General features: G+C 33.3%; 1 protein-coding gene across 3 annotated transcripts; it reads left to right on the plus strand.

The window, feature by feature from the left end:
- The first annotated feature begins 12,430 nt into the window (after positions 1–12,430).
- Positions 12,431–18,089, plus strand: LOC141664276 (homeobox protein BEL1 homolog). Of its 3 annotated transcripts, none has more exons than XM_074470196.1 (5): positions 12,431–12,778; positions 13,848–14,913; positions 15,569–15,951; positions 16,511–16,571; positions 17,244–18,089. In XM_074470196.1, exons 2-5 carry the CDS (start codon positions 13,966–13,968, stop codon positions 17,871–17,873), a joined length of 2,022 nt encoding a protein of 673 aa, XP_074326297.1. In that variant the 5' UTR covers positions 12,431–12,778; positions 13,848–13,965; the 3' UTR covers positions 17,874–18,089. The 3 variants fall into 3 exon arrangements, with proteins under 3 accessions (XP_074326297.1, XP_074326295.1, XP_074326296.1); XM_074470194.1 differs by lacking the exon at positions 12,431–12,778 and adding an exon at positions 12,886–13,327; XM_074470195.1 differs by lacking the exon at positions 12,431–12,778 and adding an exon at positions 13,351–13,581.
- Positions 18,090–18,337: the final 248 nt, after the last annotated feature.

Consider the following 18,337-nt stretch of genomic DNA (forward strand, 5'->3'; position numbering starts at 1 on the left):
ATACAGGTCTATTACATTCCATAACTTACTAATCTGTCAATAACTAACTAGTCATTACAATAATGGTTGACTAATGCAGTTTTGACTTGTGTGATGTCAGCAGCGTTGTCATCAGTTCCAACAAAATATGCCGACATGGTTGTAAAAAAACTGGTACATTTAATTATGTAAAGTTCTAAATGTGAGTGCTGTCTTTCATGAATGAAAAGTTTTAGCTTAACTGGGTGCAAATAAAATTCAAGATTAAAGATAATGGAGGCAAAAGATTCTAAAACATGCAATGCAACTAGGGTAGTTTCATGCTTGCATGGAGTATGGTTAAATGACATGATATTTATTGACACTTATACAAAAGGACAATAGTAAAACTTTGCACTCTCGTAAGTAATATGCGACTGAAGCTTAGGGACGAGATTGTCTTGTACAATACATATATGCTATTTCATGATAAGATATTTGTTATATAATTTATAATTCTAAGTTTTGACGGGTTGATAGAGAGATTTGAAATTGTTGTATTTGTCTGTTTATGTTTGCAACGAACCATATTGGTACAAAATACGTTCAAGTAAAGATTCTTTGCTGGATTTACTTCATTAACCTAAGTACAAATTATTTTTTATACTACATTTTTTTTAATTGAAAATCTATAGTTTAAATGAATTGACCTATGAGAAAGATAAAACTTATATATAATTAATTGATTAAAGACATGCATTATAGGAATCTTTTAATTTTTAAAAATCTTTAATAAAATTACTGATAAATATTTTACCGATTCAATAGAATTGATAAATTATTCAATTCTTTAAAAAATTTGATAAATTATAAATTAGTAACTCAATTGATTATTAATTCCGATTTTTAAAATCCCGAACCATGATTAAAAAGAATAATAGAATTGTGCTGTATATCCCCTCCATTCTATAGCTCTACATGCATAAGTAGAATGCTCTAATATAACTTTTCTAACTTGTTGATGCATTTTGTTTGGATATTGTATATTTAGAAACAAGCAACCTCCTTTAAGAAAGGGGGGGTTTCTGTATAGCCGACACTAATTAAAGTGTGATTAGTTTGGCATATTTGTTCCGTAATCAAATTCGCAACCCCGCCATTTCAGTATTAAATAATATTTGTTGTTTTGCATGTCTATAGCTATATATATACTTGGAAATTTATCGTTTCGAAAAATACCCCAAGCGTTCATAGTCTTTATACATAGTTTTTATAAGCGGTTTTAAGTACAATCTTAGTGTTTATAATTAGACGGACCTAAATGCGTACGAACTGATTATTGTGTATTAGTTAACAGAGTTTGAAGATACAAAACTAAGGATCGTCGCAAATGGAGAAAGAACCAAGCAACCTTTGACATTAAAAACGTGGAAAAGAATACGGTTTTGAAATTTCCCAATCCGCTCACTTGGGAAAGCTTAAAGACTACAACTACACCAAAGGTGTATTTATTTTTACTAAATTCCTTTATAAAGCCAAAAACATTTTCCCAAAACTTAGCACTACCTAGCTGCCCTATATATCACTAGCCTCTACTCAATTATCTGTCAAGCGAATCAAGAAAGCTCTCCAAAATATTACTAATATAAATTTATATCAGAATCTTTTTAGGTGAGAGCCTACCCACCTATCATATCTACAAAACTTAAATTTTAAACTTAATTTCTATTAATAGTTAGGTTTATATGTATTACCATATTTTAGCCGTTTAACAAATTTTAAAATACAATGGACTCGAATTCAGAATATGAGATGATAATAGATAAGTCCTCAATTTCTTGAGTTATAATTTACTTAATTTCAGTTAATTGTATAATTTTCAAATTAAGGTTTTTTTTTTATTTTTTAAAAAAAAATGAGAAGGGAAAAGAAAGTAAAATTGACCAAAGTATTATGATGAGGTCTGGTCCAACCGTCCAAGGCTAAGAAGTAGGGAAGAATTAATAGCCACCAATAAGAAGAAAACATGAAAAGGAAGAGATGAGAGCCAAGTATATATATATATAGAGAGAGAGAGACGACACCGATTTGATCATAGCTAGCCTCCCACCTCCACCCTTCATTAGAATGGTCCCTGTACTAAACTTGTGCCTGGACCACTTCTCTTTTCTTTTTTTATGTTCCATGTCTCTCTCTCTCTCTCTCTCTGTATTTCAACTCCCCCCATTTATTCTGGGCGCTCTGCTTCTGTAACCTACACAAACACCTCTGTTAGAGTATCAGTACAGATAGCTTCTCAGCTAGTCCGATACTATATTACTATTCTCATTTCTACATTAACCTCATATATGTAGTTTACGTTCTGTACCAAATTATTTTCGTTTCTCTTGTCTAAATTATTTTTATAAATTTAATTTATTAAAATGTTTATCTAGCGAATGCGCCAAAAGGTGACGTGAATATTGCGATATAAAGAGGACAGAAGAAGGAGACAAATGGCGGAGAAAGCTTGGGGGATCATGTTAAATATGGGACCACTGAAGATGAAGGGGGCAATGTGTATTCGCCCTATTGGAGCGTGGAATACACGAGTGTGAGTGATTGGATAGTTGTACTGTAGTTGTAATAGGACTTAATTTGTGGTGCTTTATTAAGGGAGATAAATACTACTGTACTACTAGATGTCCATGTAAAACAGGGAATACATGCTAAGCTGGTCCCTGTGTGCCTACATGTACAACTTATAATTACATTTTAATTCGCTCAATTGTTTTTAAATTGCATGGTATTTGTATCTTTAGTACACGACACAAAAGTACACCAACACGAAAGTATATGACCGAGATTTAGTATTGGTTTTGTATTTATATTTCGAGTACACGACACGACACGATATATTTGACAAAAACAAATAGTATAATTAAATAATAATATTTATAATGTATATATGAATATTTATTTTTAAAATATTACTCAATTTTTTAATATTGTATATAAATGTGATCTAAATAAATATATTTGTTATATTTTGTAAAAAAATATCTAAAAAATATAATATTTTATTTATATAATTATTTATTTTAATTAATATTAATATTTAAATTTACACGAAATAATACAAAACAAAAGTACACGAATTCTAAACATGTAGGTTTTGTGTTTAGCATTCAAGCATACGAGACACAAAATGACACGAAGAAATTATTAGGTCTAATTATATATAATTAGTAGGTGTATTATCATTTCGAGTTCATATCACTACAAGAAAACATGACAAAACCGACCGTAAAAAATGGTCGGTTAAGAGGCAAAACGGTCAGTTAAAAGTGTCATAACCGACCACAGGCCGTGGTCGATTTTATCCTGGTCGGTTATGACCTTTGGTCGGGTTTAACCCTCATAACTGACCAACATTGTGGTCGGTTAACTGCCTGGGCATTTTACTCAAATGTGGGGTCACTGTGTACACGTGGTAACACGTGTGCACACGTGTTGCCACGTCACTGAGTCATAACCGACCGTAGGTGGTCGGTTATGTCTATTTTTAAAAAGTTGACTGGAACTCATAACCGACTGTGGTCAAAGTGTGCACATCGGTCAGTTTTACACTAGAAGCTGACTTAAATGTCATAATCGACCGTCCTAAAACCGACCACCATCTAAAGGAGACGATCAGTTTTATGAAGAAGGTGGTCGGTTATGTCACCTGACGGTCGGTTTTCTGGGTTTGTAATGGTCAAAAGTGGTCGGTTATGCCTATTGTCGGTCAGTTTTAAGGTCAGATTTAAAAAAAAATTGCAGGTTTTTCTGTAGTCCCTATACAAAACCAAATCCAACAACCAAAGAACCAAACAATATTCACAACCAAACAATATTCACAACCAAATCTCCAATCCAATCAATAACCTATACTACTCAAAATCATTCCACCAAACTAGTAAATTTAATGATTAAACAATAGTAATTAAATCCAACGAAATTATTTACAAACTCCGATAACCGGAGGATCAAACCATATCATTACATAATAAGCAATCTTAAATAACCGACAAAGTATCAAACCATAACAACGTATTAAATTTACATCCCATAACCATCAAAGTAGCAAATTACAATAGTTTTAAAACCGATCAATGTAAACTAATCCGACAAATCAACATCGGATCCACCGCCATCACCGCCGCCATCACCAAAGTCCTCATCATCGGAGGTCTCATCCTCGGACGTGTAATCCTTATCGACTTCCATAGCACGCCGATTGTTTTCCTAGATACACAAGTTTAATTAATTTAGTTAAAAAGAAGAAATAAAATTTACATGTGAATGAAAACAAATAAATAAACAAGAAGGTCAAAAATTATACCTTCGCAACACGAGCTTCCGTCTTTTGGACGATATCTTCAATCAAGGAGCCCACGATATGCACGAACTCGCCACCGATAAGGTTATTCCATTGCAACCTTTGGCTAGAATCGGAGGATGGATCCGAGGCCTCGAGAGCGGTACGTGCGAATGTAGCTATCTCCGCATCGGAAAGTTGGCGAGCAAACCGATTTGGATTAGCAAGGATCTCCGTAAGCACATTCCTCACGATGGCAAGATATACATTGTCGGGGATGGCTTCACGTTGTCTCGGAGCAGATGAGGATGAACCGGCTTCATTCCTTGTGGAATCTCGGTACCGAATAGCAAGTGTAGGCAAGAGATCGGTGGCCCGAGCATTGGGGAACCCCACCACATAATTCTTTTTCGGCCTTGTACGTTGGGGGACTTCCAAGGCTTCCATCCACCAATCCCACGGCTCATCCCGATCACCCGTTTGTGTAACCTCCACGGGCATGCGCTCGAGAATGGCGGCATATCATTCCTACAAATTCATTTAAAATAATTAACGATGCATTTAAAATTAAATAAAAATACATATAAAATAACATATAAAAATGCATTTAAAATCACATAAATACATATAAAATCACATATTAACGATGCATTTAAAATCACATAAAAATGCATATAAAAGCACATATAAAAATGCATTTAAAATCACATAAATACATATAAAATCACATATTAACAATGCATTTAAAAATTACATAAAAAATGCATATAAAATCACATAAAAATGCATTTAAAATCACATTAAAATACATATAAAATCACATATTAAAGATGCATTTAAAATCACATAAAATGCACATAAAATCACATGAAAATATATTTAAAATCACATTAAAATACATATAAAATCACATATTAAAGATGCATTTAAAATCACATAAAAATGCATATAAAATCACATAAAAATGCATTTAAAATCACATGAAAATACATATAAATTCACTTATTAAAGATGCATTTAAAATCACATAAATATGCATATAAAAACACATAAAATGCATTTAAAATCACATGAAAATACATATAAATTCACTTATTAAAGATGCATTTAAAATCACATAAAATAGTCATAAAAGAACATAAAAATTACCGCAATGCACATGGCGGCCGGTGCAGTGTAGACGGGATTTTCCGGATCGGATCCAACTTTCCTATGATATTTATCCCACACCTCGAGTCTCGTCGACTTTTTATTATTTTTGTTCGTCATTACCTTTCAAAATATTAAAAAACTTATATTAGCACGTCCTAATAATTAGTTGATTATATTAAATATGGTGAACGTGTATGTATGTGTGTGTGATGGAATATAATAATATTACCTCCCGAACTTTATTGAATGACCTTGCACCGGCACTATGCAATCTTTCAACTTGTTGTCGGTTGGTGGATCCAACCGATGACCGGTGCAAGTATCCTTCGTTCTTCTCCCAATACTCCAAAAGTCCTTCCAAAAAGGAACAGACCAATAAGGCGGCTTCAAAGACAACTTGCTCACGCCCTCCTCCCTTGTTTTTTGCTCCACCCTCTTCTTAAGCTCGTTCAAAGTACTTTTTATCGTCACTTTAATGTGACCTTCCACAATTTTTCGGGCCTTTGAACGGCTTTGCCCCTTAAGATGCCTATAATATTTCTAAAATTGCAAAAACAAATGAGGATAAATGCATCCTAAAATCAAGAAATAAATGACAATTACAAAAAAAATGAATTTTTAACTTACTTGAAACTCCTCGACTCTTGCATTCAACCAACTCCGGTGACGTTCTTCGATATCGGTATAAGTGTAACGCTCAAGAGGTCACTTCTCCCGAATCATAGCCAAAAGCGTTTTCTTAGGCGTATCATCTTCAATACTATATTTAAATAAAAAGAAAACAATAAACATTAACAATTCACATTACAATATTGAACAATGAACCAAAAATATAAACATATAGGAATAATGTAATTTAAAAACTTTTTAACTTACTGTCTATCGGAGATATCAATGCGATATGGCTTCAATGGCGGTTTCTCTCCATATATGCCATTCGAATGTGATCGAGGTCGCCTTCCTCGCAATTCTCGCTCCTCCGCATTTGTCATGTGCCGAGTCGGATCATTCGAGTCTGAATCTGAATCCGTCGGCTCATCCCGCAAATGCACGCTAGCTTTGCCCTTACCCTTGGCCTTGCCCTTGCCCTTTGTAGTACTAGTGGCTTCAGCCTTGCCCTTGTCCTTCTTCCCCTTATCCTTCTCAACATCATTCCCCTTCCCTTTCCTCGCCATTGCCAAAACAACGAGACTAATCATCATCAACGTCAACAACCAAACAAAAATATCCTAAAATAAATAATAAGAATATATTAGCCAATATGTATTTAAAATCATATTACATCAAAATGTATTTAAAATCATATTACATCAAAATGCATTTAAAATCACTTAGAAATACATATAAATTCATATATTAATGATACATTTAAAATCACATAAAAAATGCATATAAAATCACATAAAATGCATATTAAATCACATTACATATAAAACATATGCTAGTAAATCACATTACATGAAAATGATTTTATAATCACATAAAAAAGCATTTAAAATCACATAAAATGCATATAAAATACATATAAAATTATCCATTTCGCAAATTAACGATAAAAATAAACATAATTAATTAGAGCATTGTTTAATTACGCAAATTAAACCATTAAATCAACTTAATCTATCTATACAACAAATTAAAGTTCCAAACTCACATATAAAGTGCAATATTTATCCATTTTCAAGTAAGGATCATGTTTACAAGAGCAAACCCCTACAAATTAACCCTAAAAATACATTTATACTTCTACTTAAATGTAAACAAACCGACAAAAAACCTAAAATTTATACTTATACATATATTCAACAAATTGACAAAACCGACGAATCTTTTACATGCAAAATTTTACATGAAAACTGAAAAATCATATGAACTTCAATTGAAAGTGAAAAAATTCAATTTAAGTGAGAATTATCCATTTCGAGTACTTTTATGTGTTAACGAGAGCAAACCCCTGAAAATTAACCCTAAAAATACATTTATACTTCTAAAAAGAGTAAACAAACCGACGAAACACCCAAAAATTATGACTTTAACCTATATTCAACAAATTGACATAACCGACAAATGTTTTACATGCAAAACTTTATATAAAAACTGAAAAATCAATGAAGTTTGATTTGAAGTAAAACACATCAATTTAAGTGAGAATAAAAAACATATAATTAACTTCGAATCATATATATAAACACAAAAAATACATACACATACACACATATATGCAATCGAGTAAAAAAAGTGCTTAATCGTAAGAAAATCTTACATCGAGAGTGAAACCGGAGGCAATGAGAGATGATTTGGGGCTCCTTCGTGAATTAAACGCCATTGAATCGAAGTTTTTTAGTGAAGTTTTGAGTGTAATAGAGAGATCAGAGAGAATATAATAGAGAGATAGAGAGAATAGAGAGATAGAGAAAGAAATAGAGAAAAGAAAAAAGTGAACCGTTTTTTTATTTATAACAGACTTAAAACCGACCGCCTGTCGGTCGGTTTTAACCTTGAACCCTGTGCAGCATGCAAAACGACGTCGTTTTGCTAAAGGCGGGGTTTTTAATTTTTCACAAAAAAACCCACATTTTTTTAGGTGGTCGGTTATGACCCAAAGTGGTCGGTTTTATACAGTTTAATTTTTTAATTATGTTTAAATTTTAGGGTTTAGGGTTTAGGGTTTAAGGTTTAGGGGTTAAAAATCCATAAATTTAAAAAAATCTTCTAAAAACATGATTATTATTATTTAAATAGATTAATTTTTGGTACATTTGCTCATTTTTACCACGTCGGTCCATCCGTACGGTTCGATCATATGTATTTCATAATTTTTATTTTTTATTAACTATTTCACCTTTTTAATCAAAATTGCTAATTTTCTTATAAAAACGTATTTGTGATCGTTCAAATGTGCTAATTATTTGCGCATTAACATATTTTGACATGAAGTTAACATCCGTACGGTTCGATCGTTAAAAATAAATTTTAAAATTATACTTATAGTATCAAATGGTTTGTTCAACTTATTTTGTCTACAGAATGCCGACATACTTACTGAAATAATTATATTCCATATGATTTTGATTATAATATTTTTTAAATAGCCTAATTTTTGGTACATTTGTTCATTTTCACCACGTCAGTCCATCCATACGGTTCGATCATATGTATTTTATATTTTTCATTTTTTTAATTTTTAAATAAATTTGCTAATTTACTTTTAAAAACGTAATGGTACTCGTTAAAATGTGCTAATTTTTTGTGCATAAGCAAATTTTGACATGAATTTAACATCCGTATGGTTCGATCGTTAAAAATACCTTTTAAAATTAAACTTTTCACATCAAATTCATTTTTTTTAATTTTTAATTAAATTTGTTAATTTACTTATAAAAAAATAATGGTACTCGTTCAAAAGTGCTATTTTTTTGTGCATAAGCATATTTTGACATGAAGTTAACATCCGTACGGTTCGATAGTTGAAAATAAGTATTAAAAAATATACTTTGACCAAGACTGCTAAAACCGACCGAGGTCAAATGTGCAAAGTGGTCGGTTTTACTTCTGAAGCCAATTTAATTCTTATAATCGACCACCTTAAAACCGACCGACCCTTTAAGGAGACGGTCAGTTTTATCAAGAAGGTGGTCAGTTTTAGGCAAGGAGACGGTCGGTTTTCTGGGAAATATTATGGTCAAATATTATGATTTTTTGGCCCTAACCGGACGTAAACGCATAAAAATTTAGCATTAAAACCAAAAATTCACGAACCCATTAAAAATTTACTATAACTTATAAATAAGTATCCTAATCATTAAAAAATTTACTAAAAAAACATCTTTAAAATATAAATGATGTTATTCAAAATCGTCAAAACCATCATCATCTTCGTCATCATCATCATTCTCATTGTCACATTCACTTATTTCTTCTTCTCCTTCATATTCATCTTCGTCATCCTTCAAATCATCTTCTTTGTCTTCTTCTTCTTCTTCACGCCGAATAAATGGTATTTGTCCATATTATGCAAAATCGACAAAGAGCGAAAATGAGGTCGATGCATTAGATCTAGCTTCCTGAAAAGCGTCCTCTATATCATTTTGCGCAACGATAGATTCATCAATTGGGCGACTTTTAGATTTGACCACCGTTTATATTTTCGCTTTTTGATCCAATACACTAGAAGCATAATATATTTGTGAGGCTTGACTAGCTAAAATTAAAATCTCATTTGACTTCAATCTTGAAGTCATATCAATTGTAATCACACGATTCTTATCAATCCTCACACCATTATCAACACTATCAAACCATATACATTTGAACAAATATACATGATTGTATCCTTGATAAATAAGTCTAATAATTTCTTGTAGTTGACCATAATAATCAAGATTATTTCCGTGCAAATTTCCTTTAACAACAATACCAGAACCAGATGTAGATTTTGTTGAAAATTTATATCCATTAACTTGACAAGTCTCAAAAGTCATAACTTTTAATACCGGCCCTTCAAGTAAGTCCCTAAAACGAGGTCCTTCCACCTCATCTTTATCAACCTAAAAACAATTCAAATCGATGAGACGTTGTAATTATAAGAATTTAAAACAAAAACAAATCATGCAAATTAAAAATAGATAAATACCTTTTGTTTAAACCAAGTTTTAAATTGACTTTTGACAATACGATCTAAATCTTGAGGTGTTGTTTCCGGGCGTTGTCGCATAACACGATCTTGGTACTTCCTAAAATATAAACAAAAATTAACAAAAATCATGCATGTGTCATTAACAAAATTATTACGCATATTTTTTAAAGTAAGATTTTGGTACCTTAGATAAGGTTGAACTTCAGGAGAGTTTAAAAGAACATATTCTTCCGCTAACTCTCGTTCATCATCACTCATGTATTGAGTTCCTTCCTTTCCAAGAGATTGAATTGGATATTTGAACACTTCTAAATTCTCAGAATTTTGCACATCAAACAAAATCTCGTTACGACGTACCTTATTATGGATCGTGTCAGAGGCAAAATAAAAGGAACAAATATTAAGAATCTCCTCCTCCATATATCGTTTGGCAATTGACCCCTCAACCCTTGCTTTATTACCGACTTTTTGTTTTAATTTGCCCAACAAACGCTCAATCAGATACATCCAATGCCAATAAGCAGGTCCAGCAAGTCTAATTTCTTCGGCTAAATGTACAACCAAGTGTTCCATTGAATCAAACCAACTTTGAGGAAAAATCGTTTCCAACAAACTCAACGCTTTGATAACTGATTTTTCCATTATTTCCAAGTCGGTTTTTGTAACCACGGATGAACATAAATCTTGGAAAAATTTAGAAATTGTCGTGATTGCATCGGCAATAGGCGCCGGTAAAAGTTCACGAATTGCGAGAGACAATAATTTCTGAAGAAAAATGTGACAATCGTGCGATTTGAATCCATAAAATGTACACTCATCAACATTGCAACAACGTGATATATTTGAGGAATAACCATCCGGAAGATTTAGTGAACTAATTCATTCACACAAAAGTTTACGTTATTTTCTAGTAAGGGAATAAGGTGCTTTAGGTGACTTTCCTTTCTCATCGATCCACAAATGTGGTAACACCCCAAAATGCTTGCAATCCGCTCTTGCTTTTTTTATGATCTTTTGACTTTGCCGCATTGACAATAGTAAAAAACATGTTTTCAAAGATATTTTTTTCCGTATGTTTTCAAAAAAATTTCTACACCAATTCCACATTTCGGGGTCAATGAAATTTTATCGCTTTGCAATTGATTACCAATCCAACTTCGATCAATGGTTTCCATCTACAATAATATTTTTTAAAATTAAAAAAACATATTTAACAAATAATTTATCATTAATCTCATAATTATTCATGTATTTCATAAAACACACACACGCGCACACACACACACACTATAATTACAATAAATGAAACTAACTTACAAATTATCTACTACCAAACTTCAATTTTCACAACAAACATTATATAAAAAAATAAAAACATTAAATACATACAACAACATTTAATATATACACTAACATAAACACACACACATTAATTACAAAATATGGAAAGAACTTACAATTTTCTAAAACCCCTCTACTTCAATCCTCAATCACTTGTGTCTTTTTAATTTTTTGCCCAAAATCAAGAAATGAGGGATATAACAAAAAAATTAAAAAAAAGGTTAAAACCGATCGTTAGCGGTCGGTTTTAGGCAGAAGAATAAAACGACACCGTTTTCTCTGTAACGGGTACTTTTTTTGTACTTTAAATTAATTTTTTATTATTCTACAAAACCGACCACAAGATATGGTCGGTTTTAACCTGCAGAATTTGTGGATATAACCGACCACATGTAGGTGGTCGGTTTTAAAAGTGACACATCAGCAAAACGGTGTCGTTTTTTTCCAATAAAACCGACTACTGGTGGATGGTCGGTTTTATGTGTGCCACGTCATCGATACGGTGTCGTTTAGTTGGCATATAACCGACCACTGACGTCGGTCGATTTTAAGGTGACCAAATCGACATCGATCGGTTATGTCCGGTCGGTTTTACCCTGTTTTCTTGTAGTGTATCCGATGTACAAGATTCAAGACTTTGTATAATTTTTTGTTCGAGTTCGAATATTGCACGCATGCTTTTAATAATTTTGAATTGTATAAAATGTATGTCAGGAATAACTTGTATGTTTTGGGGTTGGCTTGATTTACACAAAAGTTGCAATAAAATCACTTACAATGGAAACTGTGGTCAGTGCTTACTATTAACTGAAAAAAAATCATAAAAGAAACTCAAAACTTTAGTAATTTTAAATTGAAAAGAATACAAAACTGAGTAATAATAATAGGGGGTAGATGAAGAGAGGAAGTGGTGGTTTTAATTAGAAGTTTAGTTGGAAGTAGAGGACCACAATAAGTTATGACATAGGCAGACTCCAATATTAGAATAATTTGGACAAACATCATTGGCATCTTATTCTTTTGCATATTTTAAGCCCACCCCCTCTCTCTCTCTTTCTCTATCAAATTGTGAGTAGCTGCAGAGAGAATCAGAAGTTGTAATGAATCAAACAGTACTAGTACAGTAGTAATTAGTTTTCATCAGATTGAGTTTCAGACTCCTTCAGTCCCATGCTAGCTTTGCCTAGCTTCTGTCTTTGCCACATCATCTTCCAATTTAACCCTTCTGATAAAGCCTGTGTGCAACTCTTACTTCTCTCCAAGTTCTTGGGATTTGTGCCCTCCTTTCATCCTCCATCCCCCTAAAGATTTCCTGTGGGCCACTCCCCCTGCCTGCATGCCTCTGTGTAAAAGTACACTTGCAGCTGAGACCATATTTGCATCCATATATTGCTTAGTTGAATAGTAGTACTGGTAGCATCTAATTAAATGAATTTTATAAGTAAGCGTTGATTAGCAGGCAATTAAGACATTATGTTTTTCTGTATGGTCTTGTGGAATCATTGTAAAAATATGCACAGTAGAAGCTTCTTACTTTGTTTTTTTATTAGGAGAAGGGCAATAGTTTATTTAAGAATTAATCATATTTATTTATGTAGGGTTGGTGATTAATTATATATATTGGGTTTGAACTTACTCTTATTTTATTGCATGGAGAGGAAAGAAGGTAAAACAGATATCATGAAATAATTGAGGAGGGGATTTGAATTGCATGATGTCTATTTTGGATGTATTTATTTCTTGTGCATAGACTTAGTTGTGTGAAGGCAAGGAATATTATTAACACACACCACACACACCATCTATACATACATAAATGCTGTAAGTATAGGTTTGATTAAGGATTGAAGCTTGGAAGCTAGTCATCATCACCCCTGCCATATATTATCATCTTCCCAGTAGTAAGTAGAGATGATATCTTCTGATCTTTTATATTTTACCTACTTAGTAGTCTGGTTTTCTTGGCACACCATATATATATAAAGATTGTTTTTGAATATTAAACTAGTACATAACAAGTTTAACACAAAAAACAAAGTAAAAAACATGAGGTGAAGAAGGATGAGAGGCCTATTTTTATTTGTTTTCTTCTCTCTATATCATCTCCTCTCTTTAGCCACCATCAAGACACTCTCTTCAACTACAAAACTAAAGGGTATGTACTATGTGCTAGTTTGTTTAGACAGTATGCAAAGAAAAAGTATGTTCAACTTCATCTTTTGAGCAAAAAAGATTACCTAAGTGGCTTATCTGAACTTTTCTTTTCGGTGGTGGTTGTGTTAATTGATCTAATTAATTTTTGCTTTTATGTTCTCTCTCCACTTGTTTGTACAGACTTTTCTTTTAATCTTTTGTGTGTGTTCGTGTGTGTGTTTTTAGTGGAGTGGAACTTCTTGATGATAGATCAATTTGTGGTTGCAGGAAAAGCAGATATCAAAGTCATCCCCATCAATACTAGAACAACAACATAGTTAGTTGTGTGTCAAGAGCATAAAAAGGTTGATCCTTTTTGTGTGTGTGTGTGAGTCTTGGTTGATGTATGGCTAGTGATCAAGAAAAGGCAAGATCAAACAACAACATGGTTCCATCATCTAGAGGAGAGTATTCTTGTTTTGAGGATCAAACTACACCTCATCTGGTGAGGCAATTGCAAAGCTTTCATGATCAGTCCAACAATCCCACTGAAATCTATAACTTGACTACAAGCATGGAGATGGTAAATTTCCCAACAAATAATAAGAATCTTGATACTAACTCTTTGCTCTGGAAAGGGTTTTATGATGGCAATAAGGATATTGCTGGTGGCTCTTCGTCTTCGTCGAAAGCAGTGGTGACTATCAATGAGCCAACAACTAGTCATGATCTTTATCATCATCAGCACCAAGATCAGTTTAATACAAAGGGATCCAGTTTCACAAGTGAGAGTAATTTTATGCTTATGGATGATCAGAATGATCCGTCGAGGTCATGTCATGTATTTCTTTGTGGAGCAAATGAAAGGCCTAGCCAAGGTCTTTCATTATCTCTTAGTTCAAATAATCCATCCACTATTGGATTACAGTCTTTTCAACTAAGGCAGCAAGAGCATGAGGTTGGTAATGATGATATGAGGTTTGATCATGAGTTTTTAGGACCTAAATCTTTACCACACCATCAACAAGTGATGCAAGATGGTGGTGTTACAAGTATGCTGCAATATCATCATCATCAAGAAGGAGGAGGTCATCAGTTTCATATTAGGAATTCAAAGTATTTGGGTCCAGCTCAGCAACTTCTAAATGAATTCTGTAATCTTGGAACAAGCAGGAAAGGCCATGATTATAGTCATGAATCAAAGATGCATAAGGCCCAGAAACTCAATCAATGGAATCAAGTTCATGATGAGAATATTGGAACTAGTTCCTCTCTAAACAAACATTCTTTATATTCTCTTGAATTCCTTGAGTTGCAGAAAAGAAAAACAAAGCTGCTTCAGATGCTAGAGGAGGTACACACTACTCTCTCTCTCTCTCTCTCTCTCTCTCTCTCTCTCTCTCTCTCTCTCTCTCTCCCTCTCTCTCTCTCACTGTCTCACACACACACACACACACAAAAACACACATACACACAGTCACAGTCACACTCTCTCACAGTCACACACAAATGCATACACTATACTCTCTCTATATATATATCTCCCCCCCCACACACAAATATATCTGTGCATGCTTTTCAGATCAAGTATTGATCACTTGTGTATCCTTTTCTCTAAGAACCTGTAATTTCTTTAAGACAGTATTAGATAAATTCTAAAATCAAAATGATATAATGTACAAACATGCAAGAAATGTTATCTCCTTGGAATTGACGAATGTTAGGATGAAACAAACAATCTCAAACTGGAATTTGTGGTAGTTGCTGACTGGTAGGGACTCGAAATTTTGAACTACTTGAGAGACTGATAGGGCCTTTCCATTAATGCTCACATGGTTACAATTTGGCATATACAATTCATTTGTTTTTATAACTTGATACTTGTCCATTCATAGTTTCCTCTGCCTTCTTCAAAAGCTCTTTAATACTTAACACTATTAATTACACATGTACAATTGTACATATATACTATGTTAATTAATTCTTAGTGTATTAATTTGTTGATGCAGGTGGATAGAAGATACAAGCATTATTGTGATCAAATGAAAGCTGTGGTGTCTTCATTTGAAGCAGTTGCTGGTAATGGGACAGCCACTGTATATTCAGCTTTAGCTTCAAAGACAATGTCAAAGCATTTTAGATGCTTGAGAGATGGAATTGTTGGTCAAATTAAGGCAACAAAAAAAGCTATGGGAGAGAAAGACACTGCACCACCAGGTGGTACTCGCGGCGAAACCCCCAGACTTAGGGTTCTTGATCAAACTTTGAGACAGCAGAGAGCTTTCCAGCAGATGAACATGATGGAAACTCATCCATGGAGGCCTCAACGTGGCTTACCCGAGCGATCTGTCTCTGTTCTTCGAGCTTGGCTCTTTGAGCATTTCTTGCACCCGTAATTCTCTCTCCCTCTCTACCTCTCTCTCTCTCTCTCACTTGTTCATTATTTATATGCACTCTTGTGAAAATGATATATCACTGAGTTGTGCTTTGTTATTTTAGTGTGCATTACAAACTTAATTTCATAAGGGTATGAATGTTTTTATGAAACAAAGGAGGAAAATGAACCCCACTTGTAGGTTTAAGTGCTATGGAAGTTGTTACAAGAAGTCTGAATTATTTGTTTGCTAGTTTAAAATGAGCTACTTAAGTTTATATATATTTTGGTAGTTTCTATCCACCACTATTGAGATTCCTATATTCATATTGTCATGCTTTAGCTTTGGATTCAATAGTACATACATGTATTTTCTTGTATAAATGTTCTTAGGCTTTGTGCTTTCCTTTTAGACATATTTGTGTGGGTTTGATTCTTTGTCACACCAATCCAAATAGGACCCATGCATCTATTTACACCATTTGTTCTAACTTGATTTTCTCAGATAGTACTCATACTATAAATATTTAGTCTGTGTACTGTATGTATATGCTGATGGAAGTACTGCGATTTGCAGGTATCCGAGTGATGTGGATAAACACATTTTAGCCCGCCAAACTGGTCTCTCAAGGAGCCAGGCATGCCATCTCTCTCTCTCTCTCTCTCCCTCTCTCTCTCCCTCTCTCCCTCCCTCCCTCTCCCTCTCCCTCTCCCTCCCTCCCTCTCTCACACATACACACACTTATACATAAAGTTACATGTATGTCTTGCACCATCGATCCCACTTCATTTGAAACAATATTTTCTTAGAATGTTATATTTATTTGAAACACTTTGATTATACAATTTTACTTTAAACATGAATAAATTATCTACAATTCTTACCACTAGCTATTAATTTACTCAATAACTCAATCAAGAAAATTCTTATAATCAAATTGTGGATCCTACGTACTGCCTCTATGATTCCTAGTTACATCAGTCACTTTGAAAGACATTTGGAAAATCATATTAAGCTACTAGTATATTTTTTTCCTATTATTACTTGTACGCCAAACTTAATTTATTCAATAACTCATCTAAAAGTATTCATAGAAAAAGCCAATTTAAAGGTCTAACCATCAAAGAGGCTAATTCAAAATTGCGCCACTACTAAAGGCCGACTTCTAGACAAAATACTCGTACATGAAAGCGAACAACATTTTGTTGTTACTAGACGGACGAATCTAGGTTATGTAAATTAGTCAATAATATTATAGAAGCTAAAAAGTTTTCTTGTGGAATAATGTAACGTAATTTATATGGTTCAGGTATCTAATTGGTTCATAAACGCAAGGGTTAGACTTTGGAAACCAATGGTGGAAGAAATGTATGTAGAAGAAACCAAGGAACATGACAACAACATGCATGGTAATGATTCCCCTGATCATGGAGCTCCGAATCTCGATCACGACAACAATGCCGATCATCTGATCAACGACATGAATCAACACAACGAGGATCATAAACCAACACAAGATCAACTTGTTCGTATTGATTCCGAATGTTTGTCTTCCATCATCAACCACCCTGACAAAAATGAACACAAACAGTTTCAAGACCAATTACACCAGCACCCGCAGCATCATACTTTTGGTCGAATTTCAGATTCATTTGGAGCCGTTGAGTTGGATTTTTCATCCTACAATCAACACAACAATTTTACTAGTGGTAGTGGTGGTGGTGGAGGCGGAGTTTCATTGACATTGGGATTGCAACAGCACGGGGGAATAGCGTTTTCTCCAACATCTCAAAGTTCACTTTATTATCCAAGAGACCAAATTGAAAATTGCCAACAAGTTCAAGTTCAATATTCATCACTTTTGGATGCAGGTGAAGCACAGAATTTGCCTTACAGAAATTTGATGGGTGCACAGTTGCTTCATGACTTGGCTGGATAATGAAGTAGCTGGTGATTAATAACTACATCGGTTATGATTCTTGGCAACAGAAATTATTGGGGATATAAAAGCATGATATTGCTTGAAAGTACATATTAAAATTTGGTAGTTACTAGCTAGTTAGACATGTTATAGTACTATGTTATTCCTAAGCTGATTTTGAATGCTTAATTTATATGTAGCATGGAATATATTAATATATTATCGTTATAATTATCACTGGAAGAAATTTGAAGGGATCCGCATTTTGATTTGGCTGATCCGTGTATTCATAAATCACCCAGGCAGAAGAAAAATTTAGCTTCTAAAGATTGAGTGCAATTTTCTAATTATAACAATATAACAAATAATTATTTAAAGAATATGTGATAACTTGACAATGATTTGTCATTTTTTTTATAAAAAAACCTATTAGAAACCGTTAAAATGCAAAGCTTTTAGCTCACAAACCTATACAATCAGCC

Source organism: Apium graveolens, chromosome 6, assembly GCF_009905375.1.
Source record: "Apium graveolens cultivar Ventura chromosome 6, ASM990537v1, whole genome shotgun sequence".
In the NCBI taxonomy this organism is placed as follows: Eukaryota; Viridiplantae; Streptophyta; class Magnoliopsida; order Apiales; family Apiaceae; genus Apium; species Apium graveolens.